The sequence below is a fragment of the Phascolarctos cinereus genome, unplaced genomic scaffold (genome assembly GCF_003287225.1).
Source record: "Phascolarctos cinereus isolate Bilbo 61053 unplaced genomic scaffold, phaCin_HiC Scaffold_9;HRSCAF=440, whole genome shotgun sequence".
NCBI classification, from domain to species: domain Eukaryota; kingdom Metazoa; phylum Chordata; class Mammalia; order Diprotodontia; family Phascolarctidae; genus Phascolarctos; species Phascolarctos cinereus.
In genome coordinates this window covers 251,220,807-251,245,071 of record NW_027556402.1, presented here as the reverse complement: position 1 = coordinate 251,245,071, position 24,265 = coordinate 251,220,807, and the positions used below count along the sequence as shown (strand labels likewise).

Here is a 24,265-nt window from a genome sequence, read left to right as displayed (position 1 = left end):
GCAACAACCTTGTGAGACATTTGTTTTTGCCATGTCCATTGGATAGATGAGGAAATTGGAAAGTGTGCAGAATTCTAGTCACGAGCCCATGCTGCCTTAAAGTCATTAAGGTATGGGGCCTCTACCAATTCTGCCAGCTCTCGATCTGGGATCTCACAAACTGCGGTGAAGGTAAAGTGATGGTCCCTAGAGCACAATGTCGAAAAGCTCTGTAAGTGATCACTAAGCCCTTGTTCAATGATACACTGATTGCCAGTTAACATGTAGCAGACATGAGTAGGCTGCAGCAATTCCCAGACTCAGGGGGAAGATCCATGGCACCTGACAGCCCCCCTTCTGACTCTTTCCTGGGCTCCTGCCTCCCCAGGGGCCGACTGGCCAAGCCACCCTGCTGGCTGTTGCTCAACGTTTGTCTGACAGAAAGGGGTGAGGCAAGGTAGAGGAGGAGCGTCAGCTGTGCCCTGCTCTTTGCCCACTAAGTATCCAGACTCAGACTCTGTCGTCTAACACAGGTGGAGGAGAGGAAGAGGAGACCACCGCTGGAGAGATGAGAGCATCCCAGCAGCTGTCCCTGGTGGGCTTTCTCCTCTTTTTTCTCCTCCCTGCTCACCTCTGTGAGATCTGTGGTAAGTGAATTCTGGCGCTCCTAGGGGTAGGGTGATTATGGGAAATAGGGGAGGAGGGACTCAGACCCCATAGCTAACTCACGGGAACACCATATTCCAGACTCACAGATTGATGACCTTGCTTCTTGAGAGCAGGAATTTGGGGATGTTTCATCGAGTCTGCTCCCATTCCTTCTACGGAACAGAATAACAGTGGAAATAACTCTACTGTGAGAAAAAAAAGCCATACTTATAAGCTATGTGACCTTGGGCAAGGCATAGGCTCATCAATTTAAAAACCATGGAGGTCATGAAATCCAACATCCCCATCTCATAGACGAAGACTTTGTTCAGTAATTTCGGACTCTTGAGGACCCTGTTTGGGGCTTTCTTGGCAGACATCCTGGAGTGGTTTGCCATTTCCTTCTCCAGCTCATTTGGCAAATGAAGAACTGAGGCAAACAGGGTTAAGTGACTTGCCCAGGGTCACAAAGCTAGTTTGAGGTCAGATTTGAACTTACATCCTCTTGACTCCAGGGCCTGTGCTCTATCCACTGAGCCACCTAGCTGTCCTGGGAAAGGAGCTTGGAGGTCATGAAGTCCAATCCCCTCTTTCTACAGATGAGGAACTGACTTGGCCCAGATCACTCTTTACTGTTAGTCATTTCTCAGAGTTATGTTTCTACAGGGGAGATTTTCCTAGGAAACCTTTGCCGGGTGGTAGAAAGAGTGCTGGCCTTGGAGGAAAATCCTGAGGTTCATATCCTGGGGTCTAAGCCTTATTAGCTGTGTGATCTTAGAGCCTAACTATCCTCCTCTGTAAAATAGGAATATCCCTTCACTAGCCTCCTTATAGGGTTGTTGTGTGGGAGGGGCTTCACAAACCTTCCAGCCTCAGAGAAACAAGGGCCCTGGGCTAGAAAGTCAGTAAGAAAGGGACAAAAATTACTAGAGTGTACCTGGAGGGCAGAAGCCAAGGAATCTGATTGGACAGTGGTGACCAGGAAGATGGGGCAAGCTCTCAGCTCCAGGAAGATTGCCAAACAGGATGTCTGTGAGGGGTAACCACACAGTACTCCCATTGTGGGCGCAAGGAGTGGGGTCACTGGCACAGTCCCCATCCCCCAGACCCCCAACACACCCTCACCTTTGGCTCTTGATCAATGGGAAGAGAAGGAGTCAGTGCCAGGACAGATGGGAGCTAGAGAGAAGGGAATACTCAACCCTAACAACTCTTCAAGCTACTATTCTATGTCTCTCCTCCCTTTGCCCAAACTCCTGGACAAAGTCTATACCTGCTTCTTCCTCTTTCTTTTTGCAACTTGGCTTCTGACCTCATCACTCAGCTGAAACTGAGGGACCAAAGTTACCAATAGCCAAATCAAGACAGTGCTCACTCTCGAGATTTGCTCCCTCTTGGACTTGCACGCCCATCACTCTTGTACACAGCCGCCTCTGCCCCCACCAGCCCTTAGGATGGAATGAGGGAATTGTCAGTCCGAGTCTGGACCCTGTCGTCCCTCCCCACAGGGGTCAGGACTAGAATCACTGCATGATTTTTGTCCAGAACAGCAGGCATCCCTCTCCAAAGCTGCACGCTCCCCAGGGTGAAGTCTTCCACCTTCTCTTCTTCCACAGTTTTCCCTCAAGAATTCCCATTTCATTCTTTCCTCCTTCATTTCTTCCATCTACTCTTGGAGTCTTTGTGATTGGTCCATTCTTTTGGGGGAAGGAAGATGAGGTCACCTTGCAGGTAAAGAATTATTGTCTGCTTCTGGAACTTGGTGCTGAGGTTTCCTCAATCCAGGGGATTTCTTCATCGCATTGGGAGCTTTCTTCTATTTGTTCATAAGTTTCTGTGCTAAGCATGGCTGGCCAAAAGCCCACCCTCTTCTTGCTGATTCTTTCAAGCTTATTGCCATCCTTGTCCCCCTCTGTGAAAGCCCAGGACTCATTTAGAATGCCAATAGGCACGGTAAGCTCTCAGGACTCTGATCCTCTTAATTTCTTCCTCCTTCCTCATCTTATCCTTTACTTACTTACCTGGGTAGGTACCAGATCTCTCCAGGAAACGGAAGCTACTTCAAGACAGAGATCATTTGTTCTTCCTTGTTTTTTTTTTTTAATTCCTAGTTAGTACCCTGCACTTAGCTGATGTTTAATAAAATACTTGTTGCATTGCGATCGCTGGGGATGGGGGTAAGAAAAGCTGCATCTAGTATATAGAAGAGAACAAAGGAAAGCACTGATAGAGAGTTGAACTTGGAGTCAGGAAGACCCAAGTTCAAATCTTGTCTCAGACATTTAATTACCTTACTAATAAACTTGTCTCAGATAATTTACTTTTTTTATTCAGTCATTTCAGTCATGTCTGGCTCTTCATGGTCCCAATTGGGGTTTTCTTGGCAGAGATACTGGAATGGTTTGCCATTTCCTTCTCCAGCTTACTAGTGTAACCCTGGGCAAAGGTTTCAGCCTCAATTTCCCCATCTGTAAAATGGGGATAATAGTAAGTGCCAACTTTCCAGGATTACTGTGAAGATCATTTGAAATAATGCATGTAATGTGCTTAACAAACTTGAAAGTGCTCCATAAATGCTAGCATTGATATTGGTGAGGATGATAGACGAGCATTCTAGTTCCAGCTCTGTGGCTGACTTGCTCTGGGCCCTTAGAAGACTACTATCAGCCTCAATGCCTCAGTTTCTCCATTTATAAAAAAAAAAATTTAAGGAAAGGCTTGGGCACATGCCTCTGATTCTCTCTTTCTTTCCTTCACCCCAGAGGCAAGCAATGAGCAGCAGGCCAGCCTCGCTCCTCTGATGGCCACAATGATTCAATCCAGGCAGCCCTCCCCAGAAGCAGATTCCAGCATCCTGATTGCCCTCGAGCTGGCAAGGCAATATGACCAGAAAGCTGAGACAGCCTTCCTCAATGTAGTCAAACAAAACATCCTGCAGCGTGGTAAGAACAACCGTCTTAAAAACACAAATGACAAGGAGGGGGCCCATCCCAGCTGTCCAGTCAGTGTTGGGGGGAAGTGGTCTGCTTATAGAGCAAAGCTCTGGAAAGTTTTGGGGGTTTTTTTTATTGTTTTTTATTGTTGCTTTTTTATGTAGTAAGAATACCTCACACTTGTTTCATATTTTATAATTTTTGAAACACGGAGAATTTCAGGATACCTTCTGGTTTTCTGTCACCTTCATTTCCAAATATTTCACCTCCTACTCCCCTACCCAGACACCCTTACCTTGTAACTATTTTTTTTTAAGAAGGAAGGGGAGGAAAGAGGAAAAAAACAGTTCAGTGAAATTAACCAATGCGTCAAATGAGCCAGATAGTACATGCAGTGTTCTATGCCCATAATCCCCTGCCTCTGCAAGGGGGCACAAAGGACCTCATAATAACCTTTTTAACGTGATTTCAGTTGTAAAGAAGGGAATGAAGCACTCCACCACCCCATGACACCGCGGACAGAGACATGGGACACCTCTAGTTTGTGCCTAAGCGGGGTCACCTTAGGCTGGAGCGGAGAAGCAGGGCTACAGCCAAACAGGACATGTGAAGGAATACAACTGGGGTGGGGGATGGAGGAACCTCCATATGTAAGAGGTTCTTATTTTAATTGCCATTATTCCTGCTAATGAAGGATGAAGCTGGTTTTTCTAGCTGCCCGAGGACTCAAGGAATGTTAGGGCCCTCTAAATTTGGTGCCTGGGCCAAAGCCCCTGCTGCTGATCTCCCAGTGAGGGCTCTACCAAGGAGTTCCCCAACGATCGCATACTTATGAGTCCCTTAAAGGAATACAAGACGGCACACCACCCTCTCCTCAAGCAACCAAGGTCTCTGCCCACCATTCCTTTGGCTACTGGAGGCTTTCTTCAAGACTTCTCCATTCAGATATAAATACTCCTAAAAATTAATAGCTCACAGAATAGGAGACTGTATAAAAAGCGTTGAACTAGACATCAAGACACCCAAGTTGCGAACCCACCTTTGCTACTGACCTTGACCAAGTCATTTCCTTTCTCTAGGCCTCGGTTTCCTCCTCTCTAATGAGAGTAACAAAAATAATAATCGTTGAATTTTATATAGCATTTTAATGAGACTCACAGCTCTGGCCAAGTCACTAAACCTCTCGATACCCCCCAAGGAACTCTGGAAAACTAGAAGTCTCAGAGCAGGGGTTGATTTTCACTGAGAAAGAATTTCCTCCTCTCTATTCATTATAACAATGAAATCATAAATCAAGCATGATAGATAGAGAAGTAAGTAGGTAAATAGATGAAAGAGAGAGAAAGAAAAAGGAGAGAAAGGAGAGAAGGAGGGAGAGAGAGGGAGGGAGAGAGAGAAAGAAAGAGAGAGAGAGAGAGAGAGAGAGAGAGAGAGAGAGAGAGAGAGAATAGACATTATTATCTCCATTTTACAAATGAAGAAACCAAGGCAAACAGAAATTAAGTGACTTGCCTAAGGCCACACAGCTGGTAAATGATAGAGGCAGGCCTTGAGCATAGGTCTTCCTGATATTCAAATCCAGCCCTCTTTCCATTATACCAAAATTACATCTCTATGTAGGGAAAGGGTGAAGGGTTAAATAACATTTATATGGCACCTACTGTATGCCAGGCACTTTACAAATATTGTCTCATTTGATCCTCACAACAACCCTGGAAGGTAGGTGCTGTGACTATCCCCATTTTACAGTTGGGAAACTAAGGCAGACAGAGTTTAAGTGACTTGCTCAGAGTCACACAATTAGTAAGTGCCTGAGGCTGGATTTGAAGTCATGTTTTTCTGACTCCAGGCCAAGTGTTCTATCCATTGCACCATCTAGCTGCCTCTATAAAAGGAGGGAGTTAAGCTAAGTCCTTTCTAAGACTTAGTCTGGCTTTAAAATTCTATAACCTTAGTTGAAGCCAGCTAGGTTACTTAGGTAGGTGGGTTGTACAATGGACAGAGTACTGGATCTGGAGTTCGAATTCAGCCCAAGATACTTACTAGTTGGGTGACCTTGGCTAAGTCACTGAAGCTCTCTCAGCCTGCCACCTTGCTGAGGCAGGCGTCAAAGCAGGATCTTCCTAACACCAGAGCCTATTTCTAACATTGCCGATACATGCCGTACCAGTAACAAACGAGGGCCAGAGCAGAACGTTAAAAAGGAGCTCATTAAAAGAAAACGGAAAGGGCATCGGGGACAGATGGATAAAAAAGACAATTTGCCAGTCGACAAACTCAGAAATTCTGAGTCTGAGAAGAGCAAAGTTCACACAGCCAGCTTGCATTTCCAGTTAGTAGGTGTGACGTAGGAAGTAAGTGGCAACAACAAAAACACTATTAGTAATGGCTAGTCCAAAATCGACAGAATTCCCCTCATCAGCCAGTCTAAAGGACCTAGAATTTACTATAGGATCATAGATTTAGAGCTGCAAGGACCCTTAAAGAACACTGAGTCCAACCCCCTTATTTTACAGATATGGAATTCTGAGGCCCAGAGGAGGAGGAGTGACTTGCCCAGGGTCACACATCCAGCAAATATCTGAGGCAGGATTGGAACCCAGATCTTCCTGACTTAAAGTCCAGTGCTATACCTCTTATGCCACCTCGATGCCCCAATGACCTGTTCTCACAGAAGCCATGCTGCCTCTTTGCATTCATCACCAATGTTTCTAGATATCCATGAAACATCTTTTACATAAAACATTTTAGAACTTTACCAAGAATTAGAATGCTTGCTGGCATTAGCTTGTAAAAGATTCTTTTCCCAGGACAACATTTGCCCTTCCGAGGTTCTCTCTCATTCTCCACGCTTACAGGAAAGCAAATGGTGTCTTATTCTTCAAAATCTAGAAAATAAGAGCCTATAGATGAGAGGCCAGTGAGCTTAACTTTTGTTCCTGGAGAAATTCTAAGTGTATTATTTCAAAGGTGTTAATGGTATTGCTTTGGTCGGACCATGCCTGCAGTATCATATTCAGTTCTGGTCACCACACTTTATGGAGCTCATTGATGATCTGGAGAGCATCCAAAGGTGGACAACCTGATGACGAAGGACCTTGAATCCTTCATGTAAAGAACTGGGGCGGGCTAGTTAAGCTGGAGAAGAGAAGGCTCAGGACATAACACCTGTGTTCAAGTATCTGTAGGAAAGATTGGAATTGTCCTGTTTGATTCCAGATTGGGGTGAGGGACAGGAGCCATGGATTAAAAATTATAAGGAGGGGGCAGCTAGGTGGCACAGTGGATACAGCACCGGCCCTGAAGTCAGGAGGACCTGAGTTCAAATCTGGCCTCAGACCAAACACTTGACTCTTAGTAGCTGTGTGACCCTGGGCAAGTCACTTAACCCTAATTGCCTTAAAAAAAAATAAGGAGATACATGAAGCAGTGGGTTCCCCTCCCCAGATTTTTTTAAGCAAAGGCTGAATGACCCTTTTCATGAACATTGTAGAGGATTTAGATTGTACTCAGTGAGCAATGAGCATTCTCCCAAGTTTAAAATTCTGTGATTCTCTATCAAGAATCCAAGCCCAGTTCTCTCTCTAATAAAATCAACTATGTCAAAATCACTTACTTACTCAGACATATTTGTTTCCTTTAAGAAACTTTAACCTCAGGACAGCTTGCCCTGATTATTCTGGCATTGACAGCTGCCTGCCAGACAAGCTTTGTAGCTGAATATAAACTGGTCAAAAGCCTGGAAGAGAAGTTCCAAAAGGAAATAGACAGTATTGGTAAGAACATCTCCATCAAAGGCTGCCTTTCTTCCTTCCTCCATTGTTCCACTTCTGTATTCTATCTTTTCTTCTTTGTTCTACTACATCTTTTCAGGCTAACTAACTTCCCTCCTTCTACATCCACGGCTTCCTCTTTTCCATCAATCAAATATTTATTGAGGACCTGTTGTGTCCCAAGTATTGTCCTAGGTACCATGAAGTATTTACGACCTGAGGCACATAATGAAGAGACGAGATAATGCACAAGAAAGAGAATCGTAGCAGCCAATATCTGAGTCTAGGAACGCATCCCAGTCAGATAGATACCAAGTGCTACAAGAAGACAGAGTAACGCTGCATTGCATTCTGTTGAAAGACATTTCTTAGAGAAACAGGAAATTCAGAGTTCAATAAATCAATGAGCATTTATTAAGCACCTACTATGTGCCAGGCACTGGGATAAAATGAATTATGAGGCATTCATAAAATTCACAATAAGTATATGAAGCATAAAATCCCATGCTTTGTATTGACACCGTTTTAGCCCATGAAAAGTAAATCACTGTATGCTACTCCAGAAGGCAGAATCAGGACCAACTGGAAGAGGGTAGAAGCAAGCAGATTCCAGCTCAACAAAAGATTTAGCTAACATTTAGAGCCATACAACATTGGAACAAATGCCTTACAAGGTGATGAGATCCCCATTGCTGTAAGTGTTCAAACAGAGACTAAGCAGACAGCTGTCAGAGATGGTGCAGAGAGGATTCCTGCATTAGATAAGAAATTGGACTGCATGATCTCCAACGTTCCTTCTGATTCTAGGACTCTCATCACCTTTCTGGAGAGATAAATTCCTATATGGGTTATAATATCTTATCAACTCTTTTCTATCCATGTTCTCTCTGTTACCCAATTGTATTTAGTAGGGAGCAGGGACAGGGGCCGGGGGGGAAGAGGAGTAAGATGAAGGAGGAAGAGGACAAAAGCATTACTTGGGTATATATCTCTCTTGTTTTCCTTCTACGGATAAGGTATTTATTCTTTGCTTCCCATCAGATACCTCTGGCCAGCCACTGACTAACTACTATGAGCTTGGCTTGGATGTCTTGGCTTTGTGTCTTCTAAATGGAACCTATTCATCCTCCAAAATTGCTAAGCTCTTCTCTGCAGAGCAAAGGATGAGTTATATTAGTGGTCAGTTCTTTGTGGGTAAGTAATGACACCAGGCTATCTTCCCTACGCAAAATCCAAGTGTGAAATTGAAATAGAAATAGAAATTTAGCCTCCATCATCCCATCTACTGTCTCAGGTAAACATTTTAGGAAGTAGTCAATCCATCAAGAAGTTTCTAATAAGCTCCTGCTATGTGCCAGGCACTGTGCTGAGACCTGGGAATACAGAGAAGAAGAAAAGAGTCCCTGCTCTCAAGTGTCTTCCATTCTAATGGAGGAGACAACATATGTAAATTAAAACAGACAAGATAAATATAAAGTTAGATGGAAGGTAACCTTGGAAGGGTTAGCACCAGACCCTGAAGGGACCAAGAAAAGTCTCCTGGAAAAGATGGTACTTGTGTGGAGTCTTAAGAGAAGCCAAGGATTCTAAGAGCAGGAGATTAGGAGGGAGGGAGAGTGTTCCAAATGCGGAGCAGACAGCACCAAAGCATGAAAGCAGGAAATGGTGCTCTGTATCTGAGAAGTGTCAAGTTGGGTGGGATGACTGCACCACAGACTGCTGTGGAGGAGAGTAAAGTGTGTGAATTAGTCTGGGAAGGTAGGAAGGGGCCAAGTTATGAAAAACCTTTTATGCCAAACAAAGGAGATTATTTTTGATCTTGGAAGTAATAGGGAGGTACTGAAGTTTATTGAGCAAGAGAGTGAGATGGAAAGATCTAAGCTCTAGGCAAATCAGTTTGGCAGGCAAGTGGAGGATGGATTTGAGCATAAAAAGACTTGAGACATGGAGGCCGATAAGAACACTTCTTCGATAATCTAGCTGAGATGATGAGGGCCTCAAGTTCAATGTAAGCCATGTAAATGGAAGAATGGAGGGGAGATGAGAGAGATCACATGGAAATAAATGAGGAGATTTGGTTACTGATTGGATATGTGGAGTGAGTGAGACAGAGAAGTCAAAGGTAACACTGAAGTTGTGAACCTTGGTGACTGGGAAGTCTTGACAGCAGTAAGGAAGTTCAGAAGAGGGTAGAGTTTTGGGAAAAACAAAAATGAGTTCTGTTTTGGACATGTTGATATTGAGTTTGAAACGCCCTTGAGACATCCAGTTCAATATTTCTAATATATAAGTAGTGATATAAAACTGGAGCTCAGAAGAAAGCCTATATGTGGAGAGGAAGACAGACAGACAGACAGACAGAAATGGGAATCATTATCTTTCAGTCATGTCCAACTCTCTGTGACCCCATTTAGGGTTTTCTTGGCAAAGATACTGGAATGATTTGCCATTTCCTTCTCTAGCTCATTTTACAGATGAGGAAACTCAGGCAAACAGGGTTATGTGACTTGTCCAGGGTCATACAGCTAGTAAGTGTCTGAAGCCAAATTTGCACTCATGAAGATGAGTCTTGTTGACTGTCGGCCTCACCACTCTATCCATGGTACCATCTAGCTACCTGGGAATCACCTACACAGAATAATTGCAGCCCTAGGAACCAATGATAAAAACCAAGTAAAAGTACAGAGAGAAAGGAGATCAGGACAGAACCTTGGTTAATGGTCACAACAGGGATGAAGACCCAGCGAAAGAAACTGAAAAGAAGGTGGTAAGACAGATTGTGAAGAGACCTAAGAAAGAGCAGAGGGATGAAAACCCATAAAAGAGAGATTATCCAGCAAAGGGTAGTCATCAGTGTAAAAGACTGCAGAGAAGTCAAATAGGATGAGTATTGAGAAGAGGCCATGATATATGGCGTTTCAGACATCATTAGTAACTTTGGAGAGAACAGTTTCAGTTGAATGATGAGCTCACAAGCTATACTTTAGAGGATTTAGAAGAGACAGAGAAAATGAAGTAGAGGTACTGGTCATAGATAGCTTTTTTCAATGAATTTAGCAGAGAAGGGAAGGTAGTGGGGGATAGTGTTAGAGGGATATGAGATGGGCTCAATTTTTTTTGGTGAAGTAAAAATCCTTAGCAGAAATAGTGGGGGGAAGGGAGTGGTACGAGACGGTTTGAGAAGAGAATACAAGGGTTGAAACTGCTGTGGTAGGTAGAACAAAGAGTCTATTAGGGAGAATTAATGAATGCCTTGCTATAGTGAGATCAGCTAGCATCAATTTGTAGTAGACCCTATGGTCACCTTTTCATGATTTCTTCCAATTAATTCCATTTCAGCATCATGTCAGCGAAAGTGGGGGAGGTGGATGATGGGAACAATCCAGGGTTGGGGTTTAGCAAGTATGACTGGCATAAGGACAACAGAACAAGGAACTTGAGAAGGGGATCGTGAAGAGCAGAACTGTTCCACCAAGGGGTCAAAATTGGGAAGAGAAAAGAGTACAGCAAGAGTAGAAGTGAGGGCCCAAGACAGTACTGAGGAATGGAAGGTCTGGAGGTCATAGTGAGGATGGAGAGAATGCTTAGATATAGAAGGTGATGGTAAGATAAAAATGTGCTGACCATGTGCTGGAAATTCAGAGCTCTTGAGCATGGCAGCAGAACACTTGCTAGTAATAGCAAGAGAATCTTTTTTGTAGCTTAGGTGGAATGGAAGGGTAGGTTGTGAGGGCTGAATCAACTGTGAAAATGGAAGCCACATCAACACATTCAGTTGAAGTCCCCATAATGAGGGGAGTAGTGGGGTGGAGAGGAAGATTGTGAACAAGGCACTGAATTTATGGAGAAAGGAAAGAGAGTGACCTAGACTGGGTGATAAATTTGTTTTGAATGAACCCCAAAGGAAGAGAGGTCATTGAGTGATGGTCATAAAGAGGGAGTGGCAGTGGGGAGCAAGGGGTATTCCAACCCCCACCACAACCCCTCAGTGGGGAGTGTGAGAGAAAATCTAGTTAATCCTGGAGAGAGTGGCAAGGGAAACAGTATCATCAGAAGGGAACCAGGTCTCAGTGAATGCCAGAAGACAGAAGCGAGAAAGAAAAAGTTTTAAGATGAAAGAAAAATTGCTTATTATGGAGATGTTCCCAAAAGCACATTGGAAGGGACAGGAAAATCTGGAGCGGGAAATTGGCAAGGGAGGAGGGGAGAAATGAGGGAACAAAAATCAGGAAGCAGACAGAGGAATACAGAGACTAAGATATTACTTCCCATCCAGGGAATTATGACATCCAGGTATGTACTGTAAGCATATTCTTCCTTTTTGACCATGTCCTGGGTTTCTCCACTAGTTTTGCCAACTTTTGATGTGGAGGGAGGTAGGATGGACATAGTAGGTGGGTGAGAACAGTAATAGAAGAGGGTGTGTACATGGGCATATATTTCTAGAAAGACTGAAGTACAGAAAGCTGTAGGAAGGCTCCTCCAGTGGACATATCCCATGATTCTAATGAACTTGGGGTCTTTTTGCTTTGGCAATAGTGCATCAGGAGAGATGATACCAACAACTCACCCTCTCACAGATGTGTCTCTGAAAACGGAAGGGTAGATATATTAAGCATACTGAACAAAAGCATGCCTCAATGAAAAAAGAAAACCAGAGCAGAGATTTCATCGATGTAGGAAGCTGTAAGAATTTGCTCTGCCCAGGAAGGTCAGCACCTTCTCTGTAACTTAACGAGTCACCGAGAATTGATTCAGGTAGTGTATCAATCAATCATATTGGTGAAATTTTAGCTCACAGATAAGTATCGAAGTCATCATTTATCTAAATGGAAATTAGCTCAATCAGATACTCACTTTGCATCAGGAACTTGGTATCAACAACTTGTAAAATAAGTCCCACACATGCTGCATTCAGGTAGAAATCATATATACACAGAAAAGGGCTGAGGGTCACAAGAGAGGGAAGACATATACATCAAGATAAGACTACTGGGGACAAAAATGGAAGATACAACATATTGTAGAAACATCAGTGGCTCTGGACTCAGAGGACCTGGGTTCAAATCCCCTCCCTGAAATTTACTACCTGTGTGACCTTAGATAAGTCATTTAAACTTTCTGGGCCTCAGTTTCTTCATCTGCAAAATAATAGGGTTAGAGTAGATAGTGTCTGAGATACCTTTCAGTTCCAGACCTATGAATCTAAGATAAGAAGACAAAATAAAAAATATACCTTTTCCAGGTTCCCATCCACTAGCCTGGAAGAGTCTAGGGTAGCACTAAACCAAGAGATGCCCACTTACCTCTGAGACACACACACACACACACACACACACACACACACACACACACACACACATCGCTACCCATGCTATGTTTTTCTGACCCCCTGAATCTCTTAACAGACACTGGGGCACTTGCAGTCCTGGCTCTGACTTGTGTGAACAGGCAGAGCCCAGATAAAATTATCAGTAAAAATATATTATGGCTTGTGGAGAAGATCCTGAAGGAGAAAAAACAAGATGGCACCATAGGAGATATCTACAGCACAGGAGAAGCCATGCAGGTGAGTTTATGGAAATTAAAGAGAAGAGACATCAGCAAGAGTAACTGAAGAGGGTGCCATCCCCTGCTCTGGGCCCCCTGTTCTCAGGGGGACAGAACACCTGTGTTCAAGAATGAGAAGGATTCTCTCTCTCTCTCTCTCTCTCTCTCTCTCTCTCTCTCTCTCTCTCTCTCTCTCTCTCCCCCTCTTCCTCTCCCTCGCTCCTTCTCTTTCTCTCTTTCTCTTTCTCTCTCCCCCCCATTCTCTGTAACTGTCACTCTTGTTTTAATTTTTTTATTGATGCCCTTCTTGTTTTTTATATTACTACCACTTCCCCATGACTCCTCCCCTGACCCTTCCCAACATTACTTCCTCTTGTAACAAATAAGTAGTCAAACTAAACAAATCATCATTGCTCCTTTAATAAAAGTGCCTTTGCTGTATTGGTTATCTTCAATTTATCTTGTCTAGATAACAAACTTGAAAACAAACTGTCTTTTGCTATTCTTTGTATTCCCAACACTTAGCTCAGTGCCTGGTATGTTATAGACTCTTAATAAATGTTTATTGACTGACTGACCATATGATTCTGCACATCTCTCAGGAAGAGCCAATCCCCACTACTATTTCTTTTATATACCCACCCATCCTTCCCCCAGTACTTAGCACATGATAGATGCTAAATAAATGCTCATTAGCTGATTATTTGATAGAGCAATAGAAGAGATTGAGATTGGTATCTCCTTCCCCAGAATTCTTTAAAAACAAAAGAGACCTTTATCCACTAGGAGAGTTTATGGGTCTAGGTTTCCTTTAAAAAGGGGAAGGAAAAATAGAAACATTCCCCTTCAAAATGTTGTCCCTATAAAACTTCAGGTTTCATCATAGTTTCTTAAATTGAGATCTACTTTTTTCCCTCTCTTTCTGAATCCTATTAGGCCCTTTTTGTGACTCCAGAGTATTATAAGAAGGAAGCCTGGGACTGTAATCAGACTCTTAACACCGTGCTAAGCCAGATTTCCCAGGGAACATTCAGCTTGCCCATCGCTGCAGCCCAAGTGTTGCCTGCCCTGGAGGGCAAGACTTACTTGGACGTTACCCATGTTTCCTGTCAGTCCAGACCAGGTATAAGCATCCTAAGATGGACGTCTTTATTCTTTCCTAAGAGGAAATCCACCCAACGAAAGTGAGTCCTAGGAGTTCTTGGGGCTTAGATGAAACTTCTGCCCAAGAGGTTAATCTCAACGCAACATCTAGAAATGAAATAGTCAACTATATCGAGGAGGGAAATCTAACAGAATGATAAATTGGATGGTATTCTCGCTGGGCCATTAGTCAGCAAGGAAGGCTCTGGTGAACTGATTCAGTTTTCAAAGCAATTGTGCCCTAGACAATTCAATTCTCCACTGGCTCCAAGAACCAGTAGAACTAATTTCCATACTGCTTGTTTTTCTGGGAACAAGTAACATGGCATTACACAATTTCCTCCTCAATTGAAGCATGACTCCCTAATCACTTGGGACTAATGGTGTCTCCAAATGCAGAAACTATAGTGATCATACAGGAGAGGGTTAAATGAACATGAGCAAAAAAAACAATCGATCAACAAACATTTATTAAGTATCTACTGTATGCTAAATGTGGTGCTCAGTGCTAGAGATAAAGACAAAAATGAAATAAATTGAGAAAGGTTCATAGAATACAGCCTCTCACATTTAGCTATAAAAATATTACAAAGCACCCCCCTCACAACAATCTTGTGGGATGGGCTGTGCATTTTTCTTCCCAGTCTACAGATGAAGACACTATGGTTCACAAGGGTGAAGTGACTTCTCCAAGGTCACACAACTAGTCAGTGGCAGGAGTGGAATTTAAACCCAGGTCTTTGGACACCAAGGTCAAGATGCATTCCTCTGTGGAATGTTGCCCCTCTCAGAGAACTGGAGCTATTCAAAGGGACAGCCAAGGAAGAGAGAGACCTTTTCTTCTTTTTTGTTCATCTCTTAATGAATGTAGCAAAAAAGGGCCAAGAGACCTAGTAAGAAATGAGAGTCCCAGCTTCTAGGGTTTCTGTGCTGAACATTGAACCTGGCTGGTTGATGAGATGTCAGCTTCCGCTGGGAGGCCCTGCTGCAGTTATTTCATGTCCTAAATTGGATGGAAATTGCACTCTGGATAGTAGAGAGGACATCAGAGACAGTACTACCACCATCAGTGTCTTTTTAGGTACCTCCTCAGTGAGACACACAAAGCATAGTACTGCATAGAAATTCCTTGGGCTAGGTGGTGCAGTGGATAGAGCACCAGGCCTGGAGTCAGAAACACTTATCTTCCTGAGTCCAAATCTGGCCTCAGACACTTACTAGTTGTGTGATCCTAGGCAAGTCAATTAACCCTGTTTGCCTCAGTTTCCTCATCTGTAAAGTGAGCTGGAGAAGGAAAAGACAAACCACTCCAGCATCTTTGTCAAGAAAACCCCAAATGGCTTCACAGAGAGTCAGACATGATTGAAACAACTCAAGAACAACATAATTCTGGTTCCCTCCACAAGATGCTTTCTACTCTTTGTCTCTCTCTCTCTCTCTCTTTGTTTCTCTCACTATTTCTCTGTGTCTGTCTCTATGTCTCCGCCTCTGGCTATCCTTATCTCTCTGTCTGTCTGTCTCTCTCTCTCTCTCTCTCTCTCTCTCTCTCTCTCTCTCTCTCTCTCTCTTTCTCTCTCTCTCTTTTTCACACACACACACACACACACACACACACATACACACAAGTGGTCTATCTTGTTAATCTGCTCAAATCTGCAAGGAATCCCACCAAGAGAGACATGAACATCAAGAGACACGGAGACAAGGTCATCAAATTACAAGTCAAATGACAAATGGGGCTAGCCTCCTCCAGAGCTACCAAAATGTTGAGTTTTAATTAACCAAAATAGGAATCTCTGAGGAGAGCAGGGGCAGGGTAAAGGAATAGACCCAAAAGGAGTTGGAATGGACCTGGAGCCAACCAAGGATTTGGTCTTTCTCTCATGTTTTGCTTGCCATCTAACCATTCCATATCTGAGTGTTCCTCTGTCTGCTTCTTTGTCCCCAGCAGGTCACCTCAACATCTCTACCCCAAAACCTACAGAACCCACTCACCAATCCAAGAATATCTCAGTCACTTACAGTGTAGTGGATTCCATCAATAACAACATTAACGAATCCACCATCATCTCAGTGCCGAAGGATTCTGTCTTCCTGAAGGTGATGGAGGCAGCTCAAGCCCAAAACTACTCCAAGTTTTGGTATGTTTCTAAAATGACTTGGGGCAAATTCAGCTTATAATATGGATCTCCTGCTTCTATAGACAATGCCAGAATGAGGACACCCAAAGAAGAAGCAAGTCTAGATTTATTAAAGACTTTCTAGGTCTTAGTAACGAAGAAGCAATAGCCCTATGGACGACTAGGAGTTTAAATGCTTAAAAACACCTGGAATTTGATTGTGTGAGCAAAACCTGGTTAGCTATTATAAAGTCACATGAAGATTAGGGGGGAAATGGATTCCCAAGAGCTAATTTAAAAATTGCCCAAAACTTTTGCCTGGCCAACAGGCAAGATTAAAAGCCAGTCCCCAGTCACTATTTACAATTCACCTAGAGCAGGAGTTTTTAACCTGGGTTCCATAGATTCAGTTTTCTTTTTAATATCTTAATAATTGCATTTAAATATAATTGGTTTCCTTTGCAATCCTATGTATTTTATTTTATTAATTTGGAAACATTGTTGTAAAAGAGACAGGCACAGTGAAAGAAACAGACACAGAAAGAGAAAGAAAAACAGAGACAGAGAAGATCATAGGCTTTACCAGACTGCCAGAAGAGCCTGAGATCAAAAAATTTAAAAAGGGATAGGAATTCCACTTCTAGGTCACCAAGGAAGAACAGACCACAAGAGAACAGAAAATCCAGTTTCCTGTTTGGAAGCTTTCCCCCTAGCAGCACAGAGTAGAAAGAGCTTTTTCCTTTTTATGTAATAACAATAATAATAATTATTATTATTATTCTGTAATGCTTTAAGTCTGCAAAGCACTTTATAAATATTACCTCATTTATCTTTCTATTCAGTTTCAATGCATTTTGTTTTGAATTAATGTGTAATTTTGTCTAGTCTAATAAAAACAAAATATCAAACAACCTAGAAAAATATTTAAGGAATAACCTCTAACACCAGCATATCGAAAGCACATGACCACCATATGTACCAAGGCTATTTAAACTACCCCAGAAGTTCATGTAGAAACATAGGAAAGGCAGCATGGAAACAATGACATTTCTTATGCTTTCCTATGGTCTCCCAGGTTCCTGTCCTTACACATCAAAAAATAATTAATCTTAGGATGCCTTAAAAGAGGCATAGTGACCACAAGAAAGGAGATGATGTGTGCTCTGGTCTGACCCCAATGGGGGCATCTTGTTGAGTTCTACATGCTACCTTTTAGGGACAACACTGAGAAACTGAAGCATATCCCAGTGAGGATGGGAAGGGGCCTGGGATAATTAGCCTAGAGAAGACTTAGAGAGGAGATAACTACTTGGAAGTATTTGAAAGACTGGCTTTGTAGAGGAGAGATCACACTCACTCTGCTTGGCCCCAGAGGGCAGAAGTAGAAGCAATGAACAGAAGCTGAAGCGAGGCATATTTTGGATCACAGAAGGGAAAACTTAGCAGCAGATAAAGGTGCCCAGAAGTGGAATGGGCGGACTCAGCAGGTGGCAGTATAAGAAGTCCGTTACTGGAGGCTAAGGCAGCCTGTTGACTTGACTTGTTGAATAGGTGGCTTAGGGAAGTAACTGGAAATCAGAAAGATCTGAGTCTGAATCCTGCCTTGGATACTTAATAGGAAAAGTCATAACCTCTGTCAGCTTCATTTTCACCACCTGTACAATGTGACTACAATTCCAGGATCCTTTCTTATAATACTCTGAAGTCACAGAAAGGGCCTAATAGGAATCAGTGAGATTAGATTGTAAGCCTCCTTGAGGATAGGCAAATGCCCTTTGTTTTGTTTTGGGCTTTTCGTATCCACGTAGTAAGCCTTTAATAAAAGTTTATTGACTGATTGATGGGGGCTGTTTGTGGCGCTTTAAGATTTACAAAATGCTAGCTATTTACAAGCAAGGAATTGGGAACAGCTGGTTTCAGGGTAGAGGCAGATTCCTATTCAAGCATGGGTAGGACCAAATGACTTGTCAGATCTCAGACAACCATGAGATTATGCAATTCTGTTACTCCAGGTTCACAATAGAGTCAAGTGAATGGGGAGCATATGTCACCTCTGTTCATGGTATTCAGGCCAGCAGTAAAAACAGAACCTACTGGGAGCTCCTGAATAATCATCAACCATTGAGCCAAGGTGAGCAAAGATGTGGCAGATAAAATAAAGCAGAAGCAATTTCTCCGCGCACTCTTGCTTGGAATTCTGCAGAGTGTAAAGCTCTGTTTCTGGGGAGATTTTTTTAGTTAGAAAATGTCCCATGAAGCAAGGGCTCGTGAGGGTGGGTAAAATCTATGGCATTGCTCCTTTACTTGGAGACCCTAGCTTTTCATCATCTGACTCAGTCTTCTCTCATTTCCCCCTACAGGAGCTGGGAGCTTTGTAGTGTCTGATGGCGATAATCTGGAGGTCAGGCTGAGTCAATACTGATGGAAGAGATATTGGAAGAGTCACCCAACTATAATACCCAACCTTTCCACCTGTGGAGTTCACCCTAGGATTCCTTGGAGAAACACAAGATCCTTTGCCTTTCTCCTCACTCATCTCAGCCCCTGTGGGAAATAGCTTTGTCCTTCCTCTGTCTCTCTGTCTCTGTCTCTCTGTCTCTCTCTGTTTCTGTCTCTCTCTCTCTCTCTCTGTCTCTCTCTCTGTCTCTCTCTCTCTCTCTCTCTCCCCTTACACAATAAAAATTCAACAGAATAATAGTGTCATTGATCATTTCTGCTAATAAGAGGGCTTTGGAAATCAAAGAAAGGAACTTTTGTCCAGCCACCATTAAGAGGATCTAGGCAAAAAATGCCTGACGTGGACATAAGTGCCTTAAAATACATAGTACTTCCTCTGCTTTATTATTTGTTCCTCACTGTGACTCTGTGAAATTAAGACAATGAATATTTATTAGTCCCATTTGGCAGATGAAGAAACTGAGGATCAAAGAAGAAAAGTGAGTAAAGATCCTAAGATTTCAAGCCAGAAGAAATCTTTGGGAAAATCTAATCCAGTCTCCTTATTTTGCACGTCAGGATGACAGAGGTTCAGTTGATGGGGTTCTTGCTCTCCCTCCAATTCCCTTTTGCATACATGTTGTCTCCCCCCAATCCAATGTAGCTGCCTTGAGGACAAGGGCCATTTCATTGCTTTCTTTGCATCCAGAGCATCTTGCATTCATTCATTCATTCATTCACTCCCTTAATAAGCACTTACTAAGTGTAGCAGGCCCTAGAGCTACACAGATGATTAAAAAAAAATAAAAAACACATCTCTCTTCTTGTTTTATTCTTTGACATTAATAATCCCAGATATTTTAGAACCAGAGGGCAAAGCAGAAGATGAAGAAGTCCACAAGTCACCTCCTGAAAAAAGAATACCAGAATGAAAACTACTGAGATTGTAGGTAAAATCCTGAGCTCACAGGTCAAGAAGACAATACAGTGAGTAGCCAAGAAGAAATCATTCAAATACCATGGAGCTGTGGTCAGGATCATACAAGATTTAGCAGCTATCATGATAAATGGGCTTGGAATGTGATATTCCAGAAGACAAAGGAACTAGAATAACAACCAATAATAACCGAGCCAGCAAAACTGAGTGAGCAAAACTATAGGGAAAATGAACATTTAGTGAAATAGAGGACTTTTCAAGCATTCCTAATTAAAAGACCAGAGCTAAATAGAAAATCCAATATTCAAAAACAAGACTCTAGAGAAGCATAAAAAGGTAAACATGGATGAGAAATCATAAGAGATTTAGCAAAGTTAAACTGTTTACATACCTATATGGGAAGAAGATACATGTAACCCCTGAGAACATTATCACCATTACAGCAATTAGAAGTACTCTATTTAGAGGGCATGGTTTGGGTCTATTATGTGAAATGATCTCAAAAGAAGAATGGAAGAGTGAGAAAGAGGGATGCATTTGGAAGACAGGGAAAAGGAGAGGAAGAATGAGGGAAATTATCTCACATAAAAGAAATGCTTAAAGAAGAGTTTCACAATAGAGGGAAAAATAAATCGGGGAGCAAACAACACTTCAACCCCACTCTCATCTGAACTCATTTAAGGAGGGAAAATAATATATACAAACATAGTTGGGCATAGGAATTCATCTCGCCCAACAGAGAAGTAGGAGGGAAAGAGGCTAAGCGAAAAGGAGTGGGGGAGTGATAAGAAAGTAGGTAAATTAAGAGAGGCAATCATCAGAGGCAAAACAGACTTTTGAAGAAGAGATGGTTAAAAAAAAAAAGAGCAAATGAATAGGATAGAGAGTTGCACAGCAGATCTAACTGTGAATGTGAACGGGATGAACTCATTTATAAAAGGGAAGAGGACAGCAAAATAGATTAGGAACCAGAATGCAACAATATGTTGTTTACAAGAGAAACACTTGAAACAGAAAGAGATATACAGAGTTAAAATAAGTGGGCTGGAGTAGAATCTATTAAAAAAAAAGGGGGGGGAGCAATCATGATCTCAGACAAAACAAAGGCAAAAATAATTATAATTAAAAGAGATATTAAGGGAAATTACATTTTGCTAAAATGGACAATGAATTAACATCACTAATGAACATATATGCATTAAATAGCAAAGCACTAAATTCTTGGAGGAAAAGTTAGGTAAGTTACAGGAGGAAACAAGACAGTAAAACTATGTTATTGGGAGGACCTCAATTTACTCTTTTCAGACCTAAATTAATCTAATCATAAAACAAACAAAAAATATGGTAAGGAGATGAACAGAATTTTAGAAAAGTCAGATGGGATAGCCCTCTGGAGAATATTGAATGGGAATAGAAAGGTATACCTATTTCTCAGCTCTGCATGGTACCTTCATGAAAACTGACCATATATTAAGGTATAAAAACTTCACAAACAAATACAGAAAAGCAGAAATGTTAAATGCACTCTTTTCAGACTGTAGTGCAATAAAAAATATATTCAATAAAGAGTCTTTAAAGCACAAAATAAAAGTTAATTGGAAGGGGCAGCTATATGGTGCAGTGCAGTGGATAGAGCACTGGCCCTTGAGTCAGGAGGACCTGAGTTCAAATCTGGCCTTGGACACATAACACTTACTAGCTGTGTGACTCTGGGCAAGTCACTTAACCCCAATTGCCTCACCAAAAAAAATAAATAAAAATTAATTTCAAACTAAATAATCTAATCCTACAGAATGAGTGGGTCAAAGAACAAATCATAGAAATAACCAATAATTTTATTAAAGATGACAACATATTAAAATTTGTGGGATGCAGCCAAAGCAAATTTATATCTCTAAATCTACATATCAATAAAAGAGAGAAAGAGCAGATCAACAAATTAAGCATGCAACTAAAATAAATCTAGAAAAAGCATAAATTAAAAATCCCCAATTAAACACCAAAATATAAATCTTAAAAATCAAAAAAAAGAGATTAGCAAAATTTAAAGTAAAAAAAATCATTGAACTGGTAAATAAAACTAAGAGTTGTTTTATGGGGAGAGGGGGAACAACAAAATAGATGTCATTGGCTAATCTGATTTAAAAACAGAAAAGAAAACCAAATGACTAGTATAAAAGGGTGAATGGATAACCAACGAAGATGAAATTAATGAATTATCAGTATATATTTTGTCCAACTTTATGCCAACAAAACTGATCATCTAAGTGAAATGAATGTTTACAAATGTATGGACTATCCAGATTAAGAGAAGAGGAAATAGAATACTTAACCCTATTCTAGAAAAAGAAATTTAACAAGTCATAAATGAGCTCCCTGAGGAAAAAAACTACAAGAGAGGACTATAGGCTTACAAGAAAATTCTACCAAAACATTTAAAGAACAATTAATTCTAATACCATACAAACTATTTTTAATAATAGGCTAAAAAATAAAGGAGTTTTACCAAATTCCTCATATGACACAAATATTGTTTTGCTATCTAAACCAGGGAAAGCAAAAACAGAAAAAGAAAAGTATAAACCAACATCCCTAATGAATATCGAAGCAAAATGTTTTAAATAAAATACCAGCAAGGAGGTTACAGCAATGTATCATGAAGATCATGGCACCGTGACCAGGTGGGAGTTATACCAGAATTGCAGGGTTGGTTCAATATTTGGAAAACTATAAGCATCATCAACCACATCAATAACAAAAACAACAAAAATCATGATCATATTAATGGATGCAGGAAAAGCTTTTCACAAAATACAACACTCATTCTTATTATAAAAAACCAAGAATAAGCCCTTATCTGTAAAGGAGATTCACTAACAGCCTTTTCAGCAAGAGAAGGAGTAAAAACAAGGATGTCCATTGTCATCATTATTATTCAATATTATACTAGAGATGTTAGCTATAGCAATGAGACAAGAAAAAGAAATTGAGGCAGCTAGGTGGCGCAATAGATGGAGCTCTAGTCTTGGAGTCAGGAGGACCTGAGTTCAAATCCAGCCTCAGACACTTGATACTTACTAGCTTAGCAAATCACTTAACCCCACTGTTTAGGCCCCCAAAAAATTTAAAGAATTAGAATAGTCAGGAAGGAAATAAAACTATCACTTTTTTGTAGATGATATGACGATATACTTGGAGAACCCTAGAAAAATCAACAATACTAACAACATTAATAGCTAGCCGTTATATAGTACTTCAAGGTTTGCAAAGCACTTTCTATGTTGTCGCAATTGATGGTCACAACTTTATCCCCATTTTACAGATGAGGAAACTGAGGCTCAGAAAAGTCAAGTGACTTACCCAGGGTCACAGAGTTGATAAGTGTCTAAGGTAGAAATTGAGCATGGAATGGACATTATGTTGATTTACTTTGTTACTAGCTTATAATGACCCTGTTCTCTCCTCGGAACACTCAGGAAATGAATTTTAATTTATTTTGAAATGCCTTCTGAATTTCTTTATCGTTTGTATACATTCTGATAAATGAAAACTATTGCAAGGTTTTTTTGTTGGTTTCTTTGGGTTTTTTTAAAGCTCAAATAGCAAATTAGTTTTCTGGGAAGTCTGGTTTTGCAACCTGTCCCTGTTCCTTATCGCCGTCATTCTACTCTTGTCGTTTACCCAGGTGTCATTTTAATGTTTCTGTCTCACTGCTGAGAAACCCTGCAAATACCTAGAACTTGGCAGGAGCCACAGTCTGCCAGCATCAGGGCTGACCCACAGGAAGACTGTGAAGTAGGGGGGTTGTCTTTGCTACGCTCCAACCTCCCTCACAGCAGGTAAGGGACACACGCAGGTGTGTCCTTCATGCTCGGGTCATCGTGTGCAGTAGGACATCGCCTAAGAGAGGAGGACAGAAAAATCCCATGCTTCTCTGCCTTTTCCCTGAAATATTCCTAATGCTGCCTGTTCCGGATCTATCTGAAGAAAAGTCCATGTCCCTAGAGAACGACCATGGAGTCCGTGAGATCAACAGTGGTTAACACCCAAGTTTGTCCCTGGTAGAGGCCATGCTATGTATGACTCATTAGAATCACCTCACCTGACTTGGACATGCTGGTTGTGTGACCATAAGCAGGCCACTCGTCTTCTCTGAGATTCAGGCTCCTCCTGTAAAATGGGGATAATCATGCCTAAAGCAACCCCATAGGATTGTTGTGAAAGTTCAAAATGAGGCAGCATGCTCCTGGCAGGTCAATCCACCACCACTCCCTTGACTGTCATCTTCCCACAGACCCTGTTAGAGACAGACCAAGACCTTGAGCCCAAGAGTCTTGGAAATAGCTCCCCCACAAAGCACAAGGCCTGCTTCTAGTCCAGCCCTCATAGCCATCATGGATGGGAGAAATCACCACTTTCCTCCTCATAAACATACACCACCATAAACAGCAACTGACCAAATGCCAACAAAAGTCACACGGAGGAGCCTGAGAGCGGCAAATGTCCCCTACCACCGGTCCCGCTTCCAGCCATCACCCAGGGATGTCCCCACCGACTGCCAGGCTCGCTGCCACTCACACGGTAGGCAGGCTGACCTGATCAAAGCAGCAGGGCTCTCTAGGGGAAAGACAGGAGAGAGCGTGTGGCCCATAGTGCAGAACACCACCAGCCACCACCTTGAACAGCATCTCCCCTCAGACCCTGACGGAGATAGCCCAGAGCCTTGGCAGAGGCCATCCTTCTAGC

General features: G+C 41.9%; 1 protein-coding gene across 2 annotated transcripts; it reads left to right on the top strand.

Moving 5' to 3' along the window:
* Positions 1 to 469: 469 nt before the first annotated feature.
* Positions 470 to 18,927, top strand: TCN1 (transcobalamin 1). 2 transcript variants are annotated; one of them, XM_020976138.2, is made up of 9 exons: positions 470 to 626; positions 3,390 to 3,569; positions 7,205 to 7,336; positions 8,375 to 8,527; positions 12,742 to 12,902; positions 13,820 to 14,006; positions 15,978 to 16,167; positions 18,159 to 18,277; positions 18,507 to 18,927. In XM_020976138.2, the coding sequence occupies exons 1-9, from the start codon at positions 548 to 550 to the stop codon at positions 18,566 to 18,568; spliced, it is 1,263 nt and encodes a 420-aa protein (XP_020831797.1). In that variant the 5' UTR covers positions 470 to 547; the 3' UTR covers positions 18,569 to 18,927. The 2 variants fall into 2 exon arrangements, with proteins under 2 accessions (XP_020831797.1, XP_020831796.1); XM_020976137.2 differs by having other exon boundaries at positions 15,975 to 16,167; positions 18,507 to 18,926.
* Positions 18,928 to 24,265: the final 5,338 nt, after the last annotated feature.

Bases quoted from the DNA above. Each gene is read 5' to 3' on its own strand.
- TCN1 (XM_020976137.2), top strand. From the start codon at position 548: ATGAGAGCATCCCAGCAGCTGTCCCTGGTGGGCTTTCTCCTCTTTTTT. The intron at 7,337-8,374 runs GTAAGAACATCT...GCTTCCCATCAG, and splicing joins AAAGGAAATAGACAGTATTG to ATACCTCTGGCCAGCCACTG. The intron at 12,903-13,819 runs GTGAGTTTATGG...GAATCCTATTAG, and splicing joins GCACAGGAGAAGCCATGCAG to GCCCTTTTTGTGACTCCAGA.